The sequence below is a fragment of the Rattus norvegicus genome, chromosome 9 (genome assembly GCF_036323735.1).
Source record: "Rattus norvegicus strain BN/NHsdMcwi chromosome 9, GRCr8, whole genome shotgun sequence".
Lineage (NCBI taxonomy): Eukaryota > Metazoa > Chordata > Mammalia > Rodentia > Muridae > Rattus > Rattus norvegicus.
The window spans coordinates 1,352,785-1,370,317 of NC_086027.1; the positions used below are offsets into that span (position 1 = coordinate 1,352,785).

Consider the following 17,533-nt stretch of genomic DNA (forward strand, 5'->3'; position numbering starts at 1 on the left):
AGCTGAGAGGACCTGAGAGGAGTGGTCACTCCAGGGTCACCCAGGGGTCATCATGGGCCCTCACGGACAACATCCTGTGGACAGGACTAGTCCCACATACAGGAAGAGAAGGGAGGAACCAGAGGCTGAGCGGCCATTCTGTGCCAGTCTCATCCCCATGGGGAGACCCACACTGCTCTGGGGAAACTAAGGCACGGCAGGCAGACATGGCCAAGGCTGAGGCAGGCCAGGCGGGAAGCACCCCCTCCCCACGCCCCCGCCCAGGAGCTCAGGCTGGGTTAGTGGCCACTGCACCCCCCTCCCCCAAGGAAAAGGCGCCGAGAGACACGTACTGGCCTGCAGTGTGCGCTGGCGCACAACCGCGGTGAAGGCGCCCAGGCCCTGCGGCGAGCGAGCCGCCAGCCGGAACGCGTACTCCGTATTGGGCTTGAGGTCCTCCACCACAAAGGCTGTGGTTGGGTCGAAGGTTCGCCCCACCTAAAAACGAATGGGCCAGGAGCAGGTGGACAGACACAGGGACAGAGAGACAAAGAGGGAGGTACAGAGACAGTGATGGATGGAGACACAGAGATGAGGAGAGACAGAGAGGAAGAGATAACAGAGATCCACCAGAGACAGAGACAGGGGATATGTGCAGAATGAGGCAAAGTGGGCAGAGAGAATGGATGGGAAGGCAGGGGTGAGTAAGAAGCCAGCACTGACAAGAGGCCACCGGGGGCCTGCGTGGCAGGCCCCACCCATCTCATCCCCTGCTACCCACTCAGCCCAGGTACCTCTCGGCCTCGGTCGCCCTCCCGGAAGAGCAGTTCATACTTAATGACACTCTCCTGCCGTGGTGCACTCCACGAGAGCCCAATGCTGGTCTCTGACTTGGCCTCAGCCCGCAAGTTCATGGGCTGGCCGGGCACTAGGGGAGAAGCACAGTGTGAGGGATGGACAAGGTGGGGGAAGGGCAGTGTCTTCACAAGCTACCTGACCCCTCGAGGGTGCTCCAGCTACAAGCTAGGCTCCTGACCACCCCCACCCCCCACCCCCCCACCCCCGCTGCCTGCAAATCTCAGGACACTTCCAGCCCATAACCACTTTGTATGCTTGTGGGTGGCCATCCCTGAAATCACTTACCCCTCTCTAATCACTGCAGGGAGAGGGCAGATGGGATAGCCTGGGGCTGGGCATTTATTCTCACCCATTCTTTTCTTTTGATGGGGTTTCACTGTGTAGCCCAGGTTGGCTTTAAACTCATACACATCTGCTTGCCTCTGCCCCTTATCCCAGTGATGGGGTTTGGGGTGCACATACTTATTGTTTAGGAGGTGACACTACAATGGCAGTGTGTGTGTGTGTGTGTGTGTGTGTGTGTGTGTGTGTGTGTGTGTGTGTCTACTCCAGTAACTAAAGGGGAAGGAGGTAACTGGAAGTCAACAGATGAATGGCTGAGCTGGCCTATGGGAGGCTGGGTGCTTGGATTGGCTGGGATAACTCTGTCCTTTTTGACTCTAGCACAACACCGTGGCAGGCATGTGAGGAACTACTCCCCAGACCTCACCTCCCTGCTGGGTCTTGACCTGGATGGGGTCTGACAGTGGCCCATCGCCCACCGATGTGAAGGCGAGCACTCTCACAGTGTAGGTCTCATCCTCTAGCAGGCTGCCCACAGTGGTCAGAAGACTGTCGTCCACATTGTGCTTCTGCCAGTTGCCCACCGGATGCTCGGGCTCCATGGTGTAGTAGACGCGGTAGCCACGGATCAGGCCATTGGGCTCCACGGGCTCCTCCCACTGCACAATCATGGTGGTGGCACTGAGCATGCGCGCCTGAACATTCCTGGGAGCACTGGCTGGTGCCTGCTCGCCTGTGCGGGTCACCACCGACTCACTGGGGGGGCCCTGGCCGATGGAGTTGACAGCTGACACCCAGATCTCATACTCAGAGTTGGGGCTCAGGCCGCCGATGCTGTAGCGCGTGGTGGTGATGTCTTCTTTGATCTGATACGGCCCATCCTGGCTTTTGGATTTATACTCAATTACGTAGTAGGACACAGGGTCAGGATTGCCTGAGTCCCATGTGACAGTGATACTGGTAGCAGTGTTCTCCGTCACCACGGGAGTCCCAGGGGCTTTGGGGAGAGCTGCAGGAGGGAGGTGGGGTGACTCAAGACCACACATTCACTTCAGCCTCAGTTTCCTCAGCAAATACACAGGCCTAGTAACCCCATTCATCTCGTCTCATCATTTGGTATCGAAGCTATTAATAAAGCTTTATTGGAACACAACTACAACACTGTTAGCAGCTCACTTTCACACTACCATGTCAGACAGGAGTGCACACAGCACTTTAACTTAGAGCTGAAAATATTTACTTAAAATAATACAAGGCCTCGTGTAGCCTAGGCTAGTCTTGAACTCACTATGTAGCAGAGGATGACCCTATATTGAGGCATTTTCAGGCAGGTACAATGGAACTCATCTGTTGTCTCAGAAACTTCAGAGGCTAAAGTTTAGCTTCCTAAGCTAAACAGTAAGGCCCTTTCCTGTCCCTACTCTGTGAAACAGAGGACATTTACAAAGGAGCAGCATCTGCTGTGAGCAGCTGTCTATGCAGTCCTGCCTGTGTCTGTGGTTCACTCTTTCAGTCACACAGGGATTCCATCTTCCATCTGTCTGTCACTCCTCACTAGCTTTCTCCACACCTCCAACACTTTGTCCCTAGAGAGAGACATGGCTCCCACATTCCTCCTTCCCTCTACAGGTAGCATTACCTCAATCCCTCTCATTCCCACCTGTTTCCCCATCAGACCAGCCTGGGTTTTATACCCAGCTGCTATTCCCCACACAGGGCAAGGCTTGGCAGTTACACAATTAATCTTCAGTCCAATCAATGGGTCAGCAATAGCTGAGCTCATTGTGCACTTCCCGTGTTTGGATTCAGTGCTACCTTACAGCCTCCATGTTGCCAAAGATAAATGTTGGATTCAGTGCTACCTTACAGCCTCCGTGTTGCCAAAGATAAATGTGAGGTCCCTTCTAAATACTTCACTTCTTCTGCCTAAGTGGAGAGCCAGAGCTCGTGAGTCCTCCTGCTTAAGCTCGGTCTTGGACTTTCAATTGGAACTCAAGCCAGCAGCAGTTTTTCGTCCCCGTCCCCTGAGCCCAAGGGCCTTGACTCACTGCCCTCATCTCACTATCTGAATTACCTATTTAACTTTTAGACTTCCCACCAAACCCACTCCCTCCCTGGACATGACCCTGTTGGGAAACTGAGAGCTTCACCCTGGGGTCTCAATGCCTGCTGTGTAGCTCAAGCTGACACCAAATCCCTGATCCTCCTGCCTCAGTTTCCAAAGTATGGGGACCATAGGCATGAGCATCTGACCCAAGCTTCCTAATGCTGCAACCATGTAATCTAGTTCTCCTCATGTTATGGTGACTCTAAGCCAGTGCTACTTCATAACTTCATACCTTCAGTGCTACTTCATAACTGTAACTTTTGCTACTGTTGAGAATGGTGATGTAGATATCTGTGTCTTTTGATGGTCTTAGGCTATGCCTCTAAAAGGGTCCTTCAACTCCAAGAGAGGTCACAACCAGCAGGTTGAGAACCACTGTTCTAGTTGGCCACACCCACTTCTTTCCAGCTCTGCTCCTGCCTACACCAGGGTGAGGTATGTGTCCCATCCATTCCTTCCCCATCCCCACTGTGGACCTGACTTACATTTTACAGTGATCTGAGCAACGGCCTCGATCACTCCCAGGCTGGACATGGCCACACAAGTATAGTTGGCTGAGTCTTTGACATCCGTGAGTTCGAGGACATTCCGACCCACGGGCATGTCATCCTCAGGCGTCAGGTCCTCTGCCCCCTGCATCCACTTCACGTAGGGCATGGGTGAGCCCACAGCCACACAAGTGATATTCACATTCCCACCGGGCATGATCTCGTGGCTCATGGGCAGGATGGAGAAGCGGGGGGCCACACGGCGGACTGGGGGGGCAGGCGGCGGTTTTGGCAGGAGTGGGAAATGGACAGGATGAAGAGGAAAGAGAAAAAAAAGAGGGAAAAGGGTAGAAAGCCATTTAAATATAAACAGGGCCATCACAGCCCCAGATCATTCATTCCCCGAAATGAAAACAGACCAAAACAAAAAAAAAAAAACAAAACAACAACAACAAAAAAAAACCAAACAAATTATTAAAACACAAAGGAAACTTCAAAGGTAGGAACTTCACAAACAATAGAGATCTACCAAGAGTGAGACACAAAGCGCTATCTCATAGCAACAGGGTTTCCCCGACCAGCACTCACTGATCGCAGCATGTAAGTACACACAAAAATTTATCAGCAATTTCTCATCTTTGTGGACAGGCATGGCTCCAGTGGGTAGCCCCTTCCATGGGCTCCTGAGAGGGGCAACTACCATGAAAGGTTCTCGAAGGCTCTGGTGCTGAGGGCTGGGGTTGGGGACACACAAAGAAGTTGTGTTGTGGGGATGCCACTTGCCAGCCTCCTTGGGAATGAGGACAGAACTGACCATAAAAGAGAGGAACTGGGAGGTGGAGGCCAGGGACCTCCATGGCCTCCGGCCAACCCCCCAGGGAAAGATGAGAAATGCTGATGAAATTTTTGTGGTTTAGGGTTAGAAACCCTTCTAAAGCTTCTGTCAGATTGGACACGTTTCCATCAATAGGATGCAGCTCTTAGAAATCACAAACACCATGCAGATAGGGGGGTGGGGGAGAGGGAGGGAGGGAGGGAGGGAGGGAAGGAGAGAGAGAGAGAGGGAGAGAGAGAGAGAGACAGACAGACAGACAGACAAAGAGAAAGACAGATAGAGAGAGGGGAGGGGAGGGGAGGGAGGGGAGAGATGGGGACGGGGACAGAGACAGCAGAAGGAAGGGCCCACTTCAGTGCTGCATGGTCCTCTACTCTAGCAGATGTGGTGTAATGCCACCAGATGCATTGCCACATCAGCCCTGGCAGAACCATACTAGGATATCCAATAACAACTCATAATTGAGAATTAGTAAAAGTAGGAGCCGAGGAGGTGGAGCGTTGGGGTCAGGACATGTTCGCTGTACTCCTTAGTGGGTGGGGATGAATGCCACCTTCTGCAGGAGCCTTGTGGGCTAGGAAGGCAGCAGGACATTTCCAGGGCTCCGTTTTCAGAAGCTGGGTGGGTTCTGGGATGGGCGTGGGACACTCATGGGGACCTGACCTCGAAGACTTGCCTTCCCAGGGGTGAGGCTCGAAGCCAAGTCCAACCAGAGCCCTAAGAAGCTAAGGGGCAAGAGCATGGCCTTGGGTCAGTGAAGACTCTTTGATAGGTTGAGTGAAGGTCTGCAGGCTGGAACCCTTCGGAAAACGTAGCCCTACAAAAAGTCCAGAGTCATGGAGGACACACAATGGAGGGGAGGGAGAGGAAAGGCATGAGCCCCTGCAGGCTGGAGGGGAGGTGGGGCAGGACTGGGGACACAGTTCCGACATGGCTGGGTAGAGAATGAGGAGCAGAGGGGGCGGCACTGGGGTCCAGCCAGCCACCTGCTGCCAGCATCCACAGCAAGGCTGGAGTGGGGGGGGATGCTGAGGCTGCGTTGTCATGGAAACAGAATGAGTGGGAATGAGTGTGGAGAGGCTAATTAATCCAGGACAGAAAATGGCATTTGACATCCAAACCAAAACCAGGAAGGGTTTGGGGAGGAGACAAATTAAAAAAAAATAATAATAAAGCAAAAACAGAAATTTAAAGACCAAACAAAAGCACCCTGAAAGGAACCAACACTCAAAGCAAGAAGAGAAACATGGAATGGGTATGGGGTTGAAAATCGGGGTCTGAACAGAGAAGGGCTGTGGCTGTCCCAGGAATATGCCCAGGGCCCCTCCCCACTAGCAGAACACAGCATCTGGCCTCGACACCCAGCACCCAGGAGTCTTGGCTAGGCAGTAAGGCATCCAAGGGGTAACAGCCCCCAGAGAAGATATCCTCAGGACAGACCAACACAGACCCAGAACAGTCTCCCTAGACACCCCTCAACCTTGCTCAGGGCACTGTACCCTAGAACCTAGAGGCTTAGAACCCCATCCTGGGATCTAAGGCTCCATATGTGTAAGTACAGGCTATCTGGTGACCTGCAGGGAACGGGCTCTGAGTGGACAGAGCCCAGTTCCATCTCCAGGCCAGTCAGGGCATTGCCAACACTGTTGTCCAGACCCCCATGACAGAAGACTCAACTGGCTACCTCAGCCACTCATCTCTACCATCTCATCCACAAGTAGCCATTATCTATCAATCAACAGCTATCTGTTGAGAAAGGGTCTTGCTCGATAGCCCAGGCCTCCAACTCACTGTAATGGTCTAGCCTCAGCTTCCTGAATGCTAGGATGACAGGCATGAGTCTCTGTGTCCAGTGGCTTAGGCGCACTATTTGAAGCTGTCTGAGACCTGGAGGTCTGAGTTACACGGCTGTCTCATCTGATCTCACCCAACAAGCCCAGTCTACAGCAGAGGAGGCAGCCAGCCAGAGCCGTGACGAAGCTGAGGAGGATGAGGAGTTGCCAACCTCAAAGCCACACCTGCCACTCTCGCACTCACAGGTGAGCAGCAATGGTGGCTGAGTGTCCCTTTCTCACCATCTCAGTTCCTTTAGATGTGTGTGTCTTTACTGAGGGAGGGGATGCAGAGGACGAAGGAAGGAGTATTTGGAACCCTAAAGGAACAGAGTCCAAAGCTCACCTCACACAGCTCACTCACTCGCTGAGGACCAGGTAGGTCTCTGCAGGCCTTGCTCATGTCTGACCCAACTTTAGTTTATGTCAAGGGTGTTGCTATGTGGAACTGACCTCAGCTTTCAAAGCACAGAGGCTTCAGATGACCAAAATATGCAGTGTCCCTCCAGAGCTGAGTGCAGGTTAAATGCTGGAGAGGACGACATGTCACTTTAATGGTCACTGGTTCTGATGTGGCCAACCCCCTATCAGTTAAATGGCCAGTAGCTCTCAACTGCAAAGGTGTCTAGGGCACCCAAGAAATGCTGCCTACTGGCTTTCAAGGCTCTTTGTTGGTTTCTATGTCCTGTGGGAAGTAGGTTGGTTTGTCAGAGTATGCAAGGGAGGGTGCTGCAGGCAGAAGGTGGCTCTCATCCCTCCGCGCACCCTCCCAGCCAGTGAGCGTGGTGGCTGATGCTGTGTTCTGCCCACTTCTGGGCAGTTGCCCGCCCGCCCACTTTGTTCCTCCGCCCCTTGGCTGCAGGCTTGAGGTGCACATTAGGAAATAAGGTGGAGGCAGGGCCCACAGGACCGTCAGGCCCCGAGGGACCCCCGCCCCAAATTACCGACCTGAAAGGAGGGTCCAGGCGGGTTATAAGGGGCAACACCAGCCTTGGTCCTCGCTTGCTCCAGCTGGCTCTGGTCCCCAGCTCTTCTGGTCACCGAGTAGCCGGGGAGGGTCCCAGCAGGGGGAACCCGAGTGGGTGAGTGGGGTCAGGAGGGTTGGGTGGCAGGGGTGGGAGGATGGTGGTGGCAGGTTAGGAGGGGATGGTCGCTTCAAACCCCGATTCACATGGCAAAAAAAAAAAAAAAAAAAAAAAAAAAAAAAAAAAAAAAATCCGAACCAACTGAAAACCATCAAAGCAACTAGGAGACAGCCCCTCCCCCAAGCAGGAAGAGGCAGAAACCAAAACTTAATGTGGGGGTTTGAGGGTGAGGGGTAGGTGGGGAAGGAAAGGAGGAGTGAGTGGGTGAGGTGGCCTGGTTGAAGCGCTAGGTAAGGGTCTGACAGCATTGCACAACTAATGACGCAGCAAGCCGCAGATGGGGGTGGGGGGGGCTCTGCTGGGCATTTTGGAGTGAGAGAAAAATGTGGCTGTTTCTCTAAACTCCAAAATGAATATGTAGATGCGAGCTGGGTGGGGGATGTGCCAAGGACTTGTGCAGCCTCTGGGGTGGGAGTTGAGTAAGGTTTAGATTACACCTGTCATGGGTGGTGGGGCAGAGGCCCAAGTTCAAAGCCTATTTCCTGTCCCTTCCCGTCCCGCCTGTCTCCAGTTCCACAACTGGCTCCCTTGGCCAGGAAGCTGCCTTATGAAAGCCCAGAGGACCAAGCCCTGGCTTGGGCAGCTGATCAGTAGCCTTGATCATTTCCAACTGTTCCGAGTGTGTGCATGCATGCATGCGTGTGCGTGCGCATGTGCGTGTGTGCGTGTACGTAAAAGAGAGAAAGGGAGCCCTCTATCCCTTTTTGATTCCCCTTACATTCTTGCCAATTGATTTCCCCACCCCCATCCAACACTGTGCCCATGGGAGACTGTGGCTTCTCCCACGGACCAGGTGTAATCTAATGTCCTGACCGACCACAGGGGACACAGATGCAGAGGGTGAGGCAGGCAGCAGGCGACATATCAGTCAGTGCTCAGTGTTCCTGTGGGACGCCCGCCCTCCCCACCTCCACCAGACCCCCTGGAGTCTCCCCGCCCTGAGAGCCCTCTCCTTCAGTACAGGACAGGGTAATGGGGGTTGGTGTACTGTCAGGGCACAGCCAATAGTAAGGGGGAGCTGATCCCACAGAGCATCTGGGGGAAATGAGAGGAGTTCCAGGCTTCAGATCTCTCACGATTCCCATTCTAGGGACCTAGAAGTCAGGTTACAAATTTTAGGATTTGGGTACAGAAGTCTCACTGAAGGCCAACCTGTCTCCCCAGGGGACAGGAGCAGTCAACCTGTCTAGGAGCAAACTAAGCTCAGCGATCACGGAGGGACTGGGCCTCCTCGGCCTTGCTGGCTGTATGGGATAATAGGAAGCCAGCATTAGAAGCTCAGATCCCAGAGACCTCATGTCCCATGTAGGTGAGAGGCTGTCCCTCCTCAGCGGGTGGGTGGGGGATGCATCATTACCTGAACTGTGTGCACTGTGCTCAGTGCCTTCTCTTGGGGTTAACCTGAAAAACCATTAAAGGCTTACAGCTTTAAACTGCTGCTGAGGAAAAATGTGAACAGCCTTCGATGACATCATCTGACCATCTCCTGGCACCAGCTTCCCTCAGGACATCCCAGAGAGGTGTAGAACGTGCATTCAGAAACAACCCTATACTGGGCTGTGGCCATTTAGTCCCTAAAGGTCAAGGGTAGGGCAGCTCCTGGGGCTTCCTCAGAAGTTGAGCCTGATAGTTGGGGACACCCAGGGCTGTCTGTCTGTCTGTCTGTCTGTCTGACTGACTCTGAGGCTGCTGACTTTGCAATGGGGGAGGTTCCACATCACTCTGCAGGCCTCACAGGCCTGCCTTGCTCTCCTGGTGGGTTCTGGTGTGCCGAGGGGGCCTCAGTGCTCCAGGGTGTCCTCCTCTGCCTCTCTTGGGCCCTAGGACTTCATCAGAGAAAAATCACAAGGGGGAAAATGACATCACTGGTCCCAGAAGAGCCACCTGCCTTCAGAGGATAGGCCTCAGAAAAACACCAATAAAGAGCAAACGATCCAGGCGGGCTTGCAGATTCGCTCCTGCACTGCGGTGCTCTCTAAGCTAGCCCCCACCAACCCAGCACCCATAGGCCGTCTTTTTTCATGCAGCTCTGACTCTGAACTCGGGGCTGAGAGTTTGCTCAGCAAGTCTGGCCACTGTCCCTTAGACTGTCAGACTTAAACAGAGAACACTGGAGGCACCTGGCTGCGTAAGGCTAGAGGTCCCTTCCTTCCTCCCCTTTCAACTCACGTGGGTGTCCAGGACTCACGTCATCCAGGGCATGTGATGCTGTCGGCTTTTAGGGCCAGCAGGCACTAAGAACTTCATAGTTCACTTGACTGAGAACTCTTAAGAACTCAAGTGACAAGTACAAGGTCACACACCTGGAGACCCGCACCTGCCAAGGTGGGGCCTGCACAGGAGCCTTCTCCAATGTTAGGTGTCCTTGGGGATTCCTCTCCCCCAGCACCTGCTCTGAGGAGGGTCCTGGGAGTTTGCCTGGGGCACAGGCTGGCAGTTTTTATACCGAAGGCGACAGTGTCCCTTCCTGGTTCATCTAGAGAATTTTCCTGATCAGCTTTTGATTTAATAACTGGGAAGGTGCAAAGGAGTCTGTGGGTGGGTGACTGCCTCGGGGAGCTTGGCTCACAGTTATCCCAGGGAGCAGTGAGGTGCAGAGCAGACTGGGCATTAAAGGGGTGTATTCTCTAAGGTGGATAGGGCCGGTGGAGGATGTGTGAATCTCAGGAGAAAGAGAGACAGAGAGAGACAGAGACAAAGAGAACAAGAACTAAGAAAGAAGGAAAAAGAAAGTTTAGAAAGATCGAGGGACAAGCAAAGAAGGGGAGGGAGAGAGTCGGGGAGAGGCCACGCCCCAAATGCCCCTGGTTTTCTCCAGAATTCCACAGCCCTGATGCTCAGGTGATTCAGAAAGTGACCATGCTGTGGGACAACACACCCGTGCTTACACCTAGAGGCAGAGGCCCACTGCTGCTGGCCAGGTCTTCTCTCTGTCACATTGCTCCCTGATCCCGTGGGCAATGTTAGATAAGCCTCGCTGCATGAAGTCACTGCGGGCTGGCACACTGCCGGCTGGCACACTGTGCCCTTTTTGCCAAGCACTCGGGATCCTCGAGCTGTGGCACCCCACTCCCTTTTAGATTGGCCAATACTGAGCAGAAAGTTGGGGCACTGGCAGACCCCAGCTGTGTTCTTTGGGAGAACAGGGATTTAAATATACTGAGGCAGGAGGATGGGACATGCTTTTGGGGACTGTTTCCTGCCAGGCTGTAGAGGGAAGTGGAGAAGGAAGCATGGTTAACACCGCCCCCCATGGCCCTGGTCACATGGTTCCTAAGTGGTCACTTTTTGTCACAGCATCCCAGCTGTGGGACCCCTTCCACCCTCTGGGTGACAGTTGGGACAGGAACACTGGCTTTAAACTCACAATGCATTTGCTAACAACCACAACAGCTCAGCCCAAGAAAACCAAAACCCAAACAGCACAGAACAAGACAGAACCAAAGACATAGCTTTGTGGGGAAGGGTGTCCAGTGGAGGGGGCAGAGCAGAATGTGTGCGAAGAACCAATTGATCCCCCAAAACAAAACTTATATATATATATATAAAAAACTTTTGAAAAAAAATAAGAAAAGGAAAAAACCAAAAAAAGAAAAAAGAAAAAATGAAACAGGAGACAAACACTCCAGCAAAGGCTGGGGATCCACCATAACAAGAGTGGCATGCAGACAATTTTTTTTTACATTCTCCCAGCATGCACCAGGCCCAAGTTACCATGACGACGAGGAGTGCAAGAAACTTAGCAACAACATTACCAAGGGATGCAGAGGCGACCACAATGCAAGCATCGCGTGTGCCAGCCGCGCTGGCCGGCTGACATTAGGTTCTGTGTGTCTTTCTGGGTTGTTTGCTTTAGGCTCGATACCTGATTCCACTTTACATCTGTTTTGCTATTTGTTTTCTGTGTGCATGTGTGCAGGTGTCCTGCGCAGTGTCTGTTTCTTGTGTGTGTGAGCATGTATCAGTGTTTTTTTTTTTTTTTCAGAATGTAAAAATGTGGGTAAAGAAAGTAAAAAAGAAAAAAGCCACACCAACCTTCTCGAAGCTCTGAGGGATGTAAAGGGGGTTTGATGCGCACAATGACATGGGGAGAAGAGAAAAAATAGGGGAGATACAGAGAGTAAAAAGAGGACTTCCCACGGCTAAAGCTGCAGTCGTTTGCTTTCTTCTTTAAACCAAAAAAATTAAAAAAATTAAAATCAAAAAAGAAAAAGAACATAAACCTCCTGCCCTGTCCTCGATCATGGCTGAGCACAGCCAGCAGAGCCAGCACTCTCCCGACCGACCCTCACCTGCAGCCCCCAGGCAGGGGCTTGGCCAGAGTACACAGGGCCCTTGGCCCTCCTCTCACCCTTGCTAAGTGACCCTCCCTCCCCTACTCCACCCCTGCTGTCCCCTCTCTCCTGAACCCTGTCAGACTCACAACCCCCCATCCCCGGTGTCCACAAAGAAACACAAGTTAGATGAAGGCCAGTCACTGGAGTCCTGCAGGGACAGCAACTCACCAGGGCACCATGGTGGCAGAAGATCACACTGGCCCACCTCCCACCCTCTCAAACCCTCCCTCCACAGGGCCTCCTGCTTAAAGCCAAGATGTAACACCCACAGCCCAGGACCCAAAGGAATTAACTAGGAGCTAGGGAAGATTAGGGCTGGAGGGAGAGGGGCAGCTTGCAGGCCTGGCCTCCCTGGGTAGAGAGGGATGAAGATTAGGGGCGTTTCAGGGAAACTGAGGCTGGGGAGGAAGGTAAGCAGGTCAACTGATATAAGCAGACAGGGTCCCCAGTATGTCCACGGGATATGGAAGAGGGGGTACACCACGGGTCGTGCAGGAACCCTCCTGGGGGTGGAGGTATGGGAGGGAGCCGTCAAGAACCCCAGGCTTCCAACCACACCTGAGCAAGTCTGGGATTCTGAGACCTACTGGGGGTCCCAAGGACCAGGAGGCATGTCTTGCCACTGGGCCACAGGCACACATGTGAGCACCATGGCTCTGGCCTCTTACAGCCTGGGTATATCCTTCTAAATTGAGCATGGGGTTGGGGATGCTGAATGACGACAGCTTGGAAACCCCATTCCCCACAGTCTTTGCTAGAGACACTGGACGGGGTGGGGAAGCAGGGAGCCACAAGGCCACGGGTTCAGAGAAGCAAAGCCAGCAGGACACAGGAGACACAGACACCACACAAGCCAACTTGGGAGTGGGGACGTGGTGGTGGGGCAGTGACCCTCAGGCTCCCCCGGCCCTGTAGGCCCGAGACTGACCCCCCACCCCACTCTGTTCCCACCCAGCCTGCCATCAGTGCAACCCTTAGAGTCCCATGGCCCACGAGGTGTGGTGACTATCATTCCAATGACCCCGTGGATGAGATCAGGGCCTTCCTGCTCGGGACTGCACAGGACAGGGGAGCCAGGAGGCCATGAGCCCAGTTATAAGGTGGGACAGGGTGGGACAGTGGGTCCCTGCCTCTGCCTGGCGGAGTTCCCTACCTCGCACGTAGAGGTTGGCAGGTGATGAGTAGCGCACCCCAGCGCTGTTGGTGGCCACACACTCGTACTTGCCCTGGTCTGTCTCCTCGCTGCTCTCAATCTGCAGGGCACCTGCGGGGACAGGGATGGGACCTTGGCCATGATGGCCAGCACCAGCACATGGCTCGACCTGACAACACCCCCACCTGATATCACATCTGTACTGCTCACTGACAAAGGGAGAGTCACAGGGCATGGCATAGCAGGTTGCCACTCCTGACGGTTGGTGGGCTGCCCCAGCATCTTGTGGACTAACAGGTCAGCCCAGACTTCCGTGTGGCAGCAGTGAGCCCAGGCTTTTCCCCCTGTGCAGCTGCAGACAGTGGAAAGGGACAGAGGTATTGTTGCTGGGTGAAGAACTTAGCAGCCACACACAGAGTCAGATCCCATGTCTGAAGCCCAGGGTGAGGCATGAGGACATCAGTAGCAGGACACAGTCACCTCATCCCAAGTTCTGAAGCAGAGGGTGACCTGCATTAACTAAGCACAATGCAGTGACACCCGTGTACAGAAACCCTGGACTCCTAAATTCCACTATTCCAGACTTTTTGTCCATATTCTTGGTTTTGTTGACAGCTATGCCCCAGTAGTGACAGGGCCCAGAGACCCCTGTGCTCCTTCTCTTGAGTGGTGGTAAAGGTTAGTCACCATAGAACTGACTTCAAGACCACTGCAGAGATCAGAAAGGGTGGGAGACCTGTTTAAAGATGCACAGCCTATCAGGCACTGGTCTGTTCTCATGGGCTCAGGTGAAGTGGGTGTGTCACACCTGGCTTTGGCCAATTCTTTTCTCTGATCCCTGCTGGCTGAATATCCCCAAATCTCAAAAGGTCCTTTTGCAGCTCACTGTAAATGGCCATGAGTGCAGGGGGCAGGAGTTCAGGTAGGCACGAGAAGTGGTGCCTGTCCCACAACTGGATGCCCACACTGTTCTCTGCAGCCACACTTGGCCCAAGCCACAGACAGAGACAAAAACATCAGGAGGGTGGGGGGCTGTGGCAGGCTGGGGGATAGTTAGTTAGACCTCAGGGCCAGATGGTGATGGGTGGACCTCTTACCTCGGATAGGGGTGCTTTCTGTAAGGGAAACAGAGAGACACAGGTGAACGTCACAGGGCAGGGGCTTCGGGGCCAGGAGCCACGCCTGTCCCTTTGCTGGGCAGTGGGGCCGCAAACAGCCTCATCAGGGCTCTGGGTTGGGGCCATGGGCCTTCAGGGTGGTGTTCCTTGCAGACAGCCTCCCTGGGTCTGGGTTGGGTCCCAGGGAGGCCACACCTCCTCCCTCTGGTGATTTTGATGTTCCAGCAAGGGGTTCTTTGATATCTAAACCAGGAGGGGCAGGTAGCAGCAGGGTCCCAGGAGTCTTGTTAGTGACCAGGAAGGGACAGGAGTTAGCACTAGAGGGCTGGACACTGGTGCGACAGGATTGGGTGTCACCAAGGCTGAGAAGGAGACTTGGGAAAGGAGCTAGGGCAGAGGGGACCTAGTGGCCTCCTTCAACTCTGAAGGAAAAGAGGAAAAAGGCCATCTGTGGGTTGGTTACACCAAAGTAAGAGAAGGCTCCAGGCTGGGGGTCTCTGATGCTGCTTGTTTGCTAGGACCAAAGCCAGGTTTTTTCAGCGGCAGCTGTAAGAGCTAGCCCAGGCCTGCTGCACGGTTGGGTAAACTGAGGCCAAAGGCAGATGGGGTGATTCTCCACAGACTGCAGTGTGGCTTTCATACCAGGTGTCACTTCTGTACTGTGGACCTGCACCTCATCCTTACTCTGCAGACCTTGCCTGTATCGGGGTGGCCCTGGCACTCACTATATAGACAAGACTGGCCTCCAACTCATAACAATGTTCCTGCCTCTGCCTCCTGAGTCCAGGGTTAAACGCACAGCCATCATGCCCAGCAGAAATATCACATTCCCTGGAGGCCTCCCCACACAGTCCATAGAAGTCAATGGGAACTTGTCATCTGTGTGGCTGTCAATGGCATGGTGGGACTCTGCCTCTGCCTGGGTTACAGTGGCAGGAGGCCCCAGGGGTTGTTCATATTGCCATAAGGGGAACAAAACCAGTGCTTTTCCACCTTTAGTTTGGTGGTGTTGGGGACAAAGCCCAGGGCCTTGAAAGGGCTTCTACCAGTCAGTGTCACATTGGCAAGAATGAACCCAGCAGCTGGTTTCGGAATGTTCCTATCTCCACCGGAGAAGCCCAGGAGGAAGCTCTGAGGGGAGGGGATGCTGGTGAGATGTGACAGCCCTCAGACTGAGGTCAGGTGGTGTTTTTCCTCTTTTCCTTGTGGGTGGGGTCTTATGGAGCCTACCATGGGGGGCAGGTGATAGGACGTTAGTATACATGCCACACGCAGTGGGGTCAGTTACTGTCACGGTGGCTGTTAGTGTGGGCACAGGGTGGAAGAACTGTTAGTGGTTGGTGGCAAGGAAGTGAGAACTTACCAAAGCTTTCTGAGCGTTATACAGAGAAAGGAGAAGAGAGAAGAAGGTTAAAGGATGGCCACTGGACATCCTGGCTATTTGTGGGCACGAGGGAGAAGGAGGACCATGGGGTATAAGGCAGCTCTCAAGACCACATGTTTATAAAACGCTTAGTTATTACCCCTGAACATTGGCCACGTGGTGGCCAGGAGGTGCCTCCAAGTTTGAGGGCTTCCCGGTAGGCTGGGGCCTCTCCTATGATGTGAGCAGTTTGTCCACAGGTGAACTGTGTCTCAGGGGACTTGTGGGAGGTGTGTGAAATGGACACCCACCCAGAGGACAGCAATAGGCAGAGCAGGTCTTTGGCAGGGACAGGGACAGGGACAGGGACAGGGACAGGGCTGGGGCAGGGCAGCAGAGTGGAACAAGAATGTGAACATGTTGGTACGGGGTGCCGGGGAGACACAGAACATACAGGCAGGACACAGCCAACACTCAGGGGCCAGCAGGCACACAAACATCCCCAGGGAGGGGCGAGAAGAGCCACATGCCCTTGGGGCACGGGAGGGACATGTGGCAGGCACACATGTAGTAGAAAGCCCAGTCCCAGCATTTTGCCCACAAACAAGAGACAGGGCGAGCCACTTAAGGAGTCACATGCATACAGACCAACCTTGACCAACCACATTCTATAACATCCTCTGGAGCTAGGGTCCCCCGTGACCCTGCCAACCTGTCCTCATGACTGGTGCTAAGCAGTTACCCATTGATTACAGCCATCCTTACCCACAAAGCACACTATCGAGTCCTAGAGCCCTGTTCCCGCCGGAGACCTCTGTCACTCTCTGTGGTGTGGGTGCAGGGCCTGAGCTCTACTCCGAGGTTGCTCCAAGTGCACCATGTACCAGCCTATTCCCCATCAGGCCCTCTGCCACTGTCGATGGTGCTCTCATCCTGTCAGCCACCTATGCCCACCTGACCGAAGCTGCTTGATCCGCCCATTGCTGGCACTGGGGTCCACAGGCAGGAAGTCCTTGAACCAGGTGATCTCAGGGTCAGGGTTTCCGCTGGCAGCACAGAGCATGGTGGCTGTGCGTGTGCGCTCTACAACCTTCAACTGGGGGCCCATGTCAATGTTGGGGAAGCCAGGAGGCAGCTGGTCCTCTGGGAGTGTGTAGCAGGGGAAAAAAATGGAACAGGAGTTCGGTTATTGTGGCAAATGACCTCAGTGACCACAGTCCTGCTTGTCACCTCCCATGGCCCTTGCTTCTGTGCATAGCAGTAAAGTACCCGCCCTCCTGCCATCCTCTATGGCTCACAGCCCCCAAAACCTCCATGGCTGCTATAGGCAGAGTTTGGGGATTCCAGGCCTGACTGGTGATCCAGTAACAGAGGGCTCACTCCTTCCTGCTATGGCTCCCCTTCACCTTCACTAACCTGGGATAGCACTGCTCTGGGAGGGCATCACGCTGGTGTCTACAGCTAGAGATAAGGACACTGGGTATCATCGAGTGGTGACACCCACCCGGGCTCCCTAGCACCCTGACAGGAACAGTCAGCAGCTCTTCCTCAAGTCCGGGCCACCTGCTTCTGCAGTCCCCTCCTCCCACACTCAACCCCATGATCCTGCTTCTGCCTCCATCCAAACATGCCCTGGAACAAATGGACTCATTCTAGACCCTTTCAGAACCCAGAACCCAAGTCTAGAGAACATCAGCCTGATGTGTGGGCTATCCCAGCTTGACACCTGATGCCCAGGACAAAGACACAGGAGCAGCATGAATCTAAGACAGTCGAGGCTGCCAGGAGAGCAGCAAGAAAGGTACAGAGAACCACCTGAGCCCCAGAAATGTCTGCAGGAGAGCCAGGTAGAAATGAGATTCTGCATGGGGCCTGTGCAGCATACAGATGAACAGGACAGCAGAGCCGGAATGGAGGTCACCAGACACGTGATCAAAAGGAACATGTATTCAAGAAGGAGGATGTGCTAACCCGGGGCCAGGGGCTCTCACTCTGCTTGCCATGTTAACAGTGGCAGGCACAGCTTTGCGCACAGG

At 53.9% G+C, this 17,533-nt stretch overlaps 1 protein-coding gene across 13 annotated transcripts in view; it reads right to left on the reverse strand.

Moving 5' to 3' along the window:
- Ptprs (protein tyrosine phosphatase, receptor type, S) overlaps window positions 1-17,533 on the reverse strand; it is a 61,604-nt gene that overhangs the window by 20,227 nt on the left and 23,844 nt on the right. For 12 of the 13 annotated variants that reach the window (XM_063266704.1, XM_063266703.1, XM_063266701.1 and 9 more), the window contains exons 5-10: window positions 16,452-16,640; window positions 13,017-13,127; window positions 3,712-3,981; window positions 1,547-2,128; window positions 774-907; window positions 333-477 (exon numbers count right to left, since the gene is read on the reverse strand). In XM_063266704.1, coding sequence (XP_063122774.1) covers window positions 333-477; window positions 774-907; window positions 1,547-2,128; window positions 3,712-3,981; window positions 13,017-13,127; window positions 16,452-16,640 — 1,431 coding nt within the window. Of the gene's footprint in view, window positions 1-332; window positions 478-773; window positions 908-1,546; window positions 2,129-3,711; window positions 3,982-13,016; window positions 13,128-16,451; window positions 16,641-17,533 lie in introns of those variants that run through there. The other variant, XM_039083068.2, reaches the window with a different exon arrangement.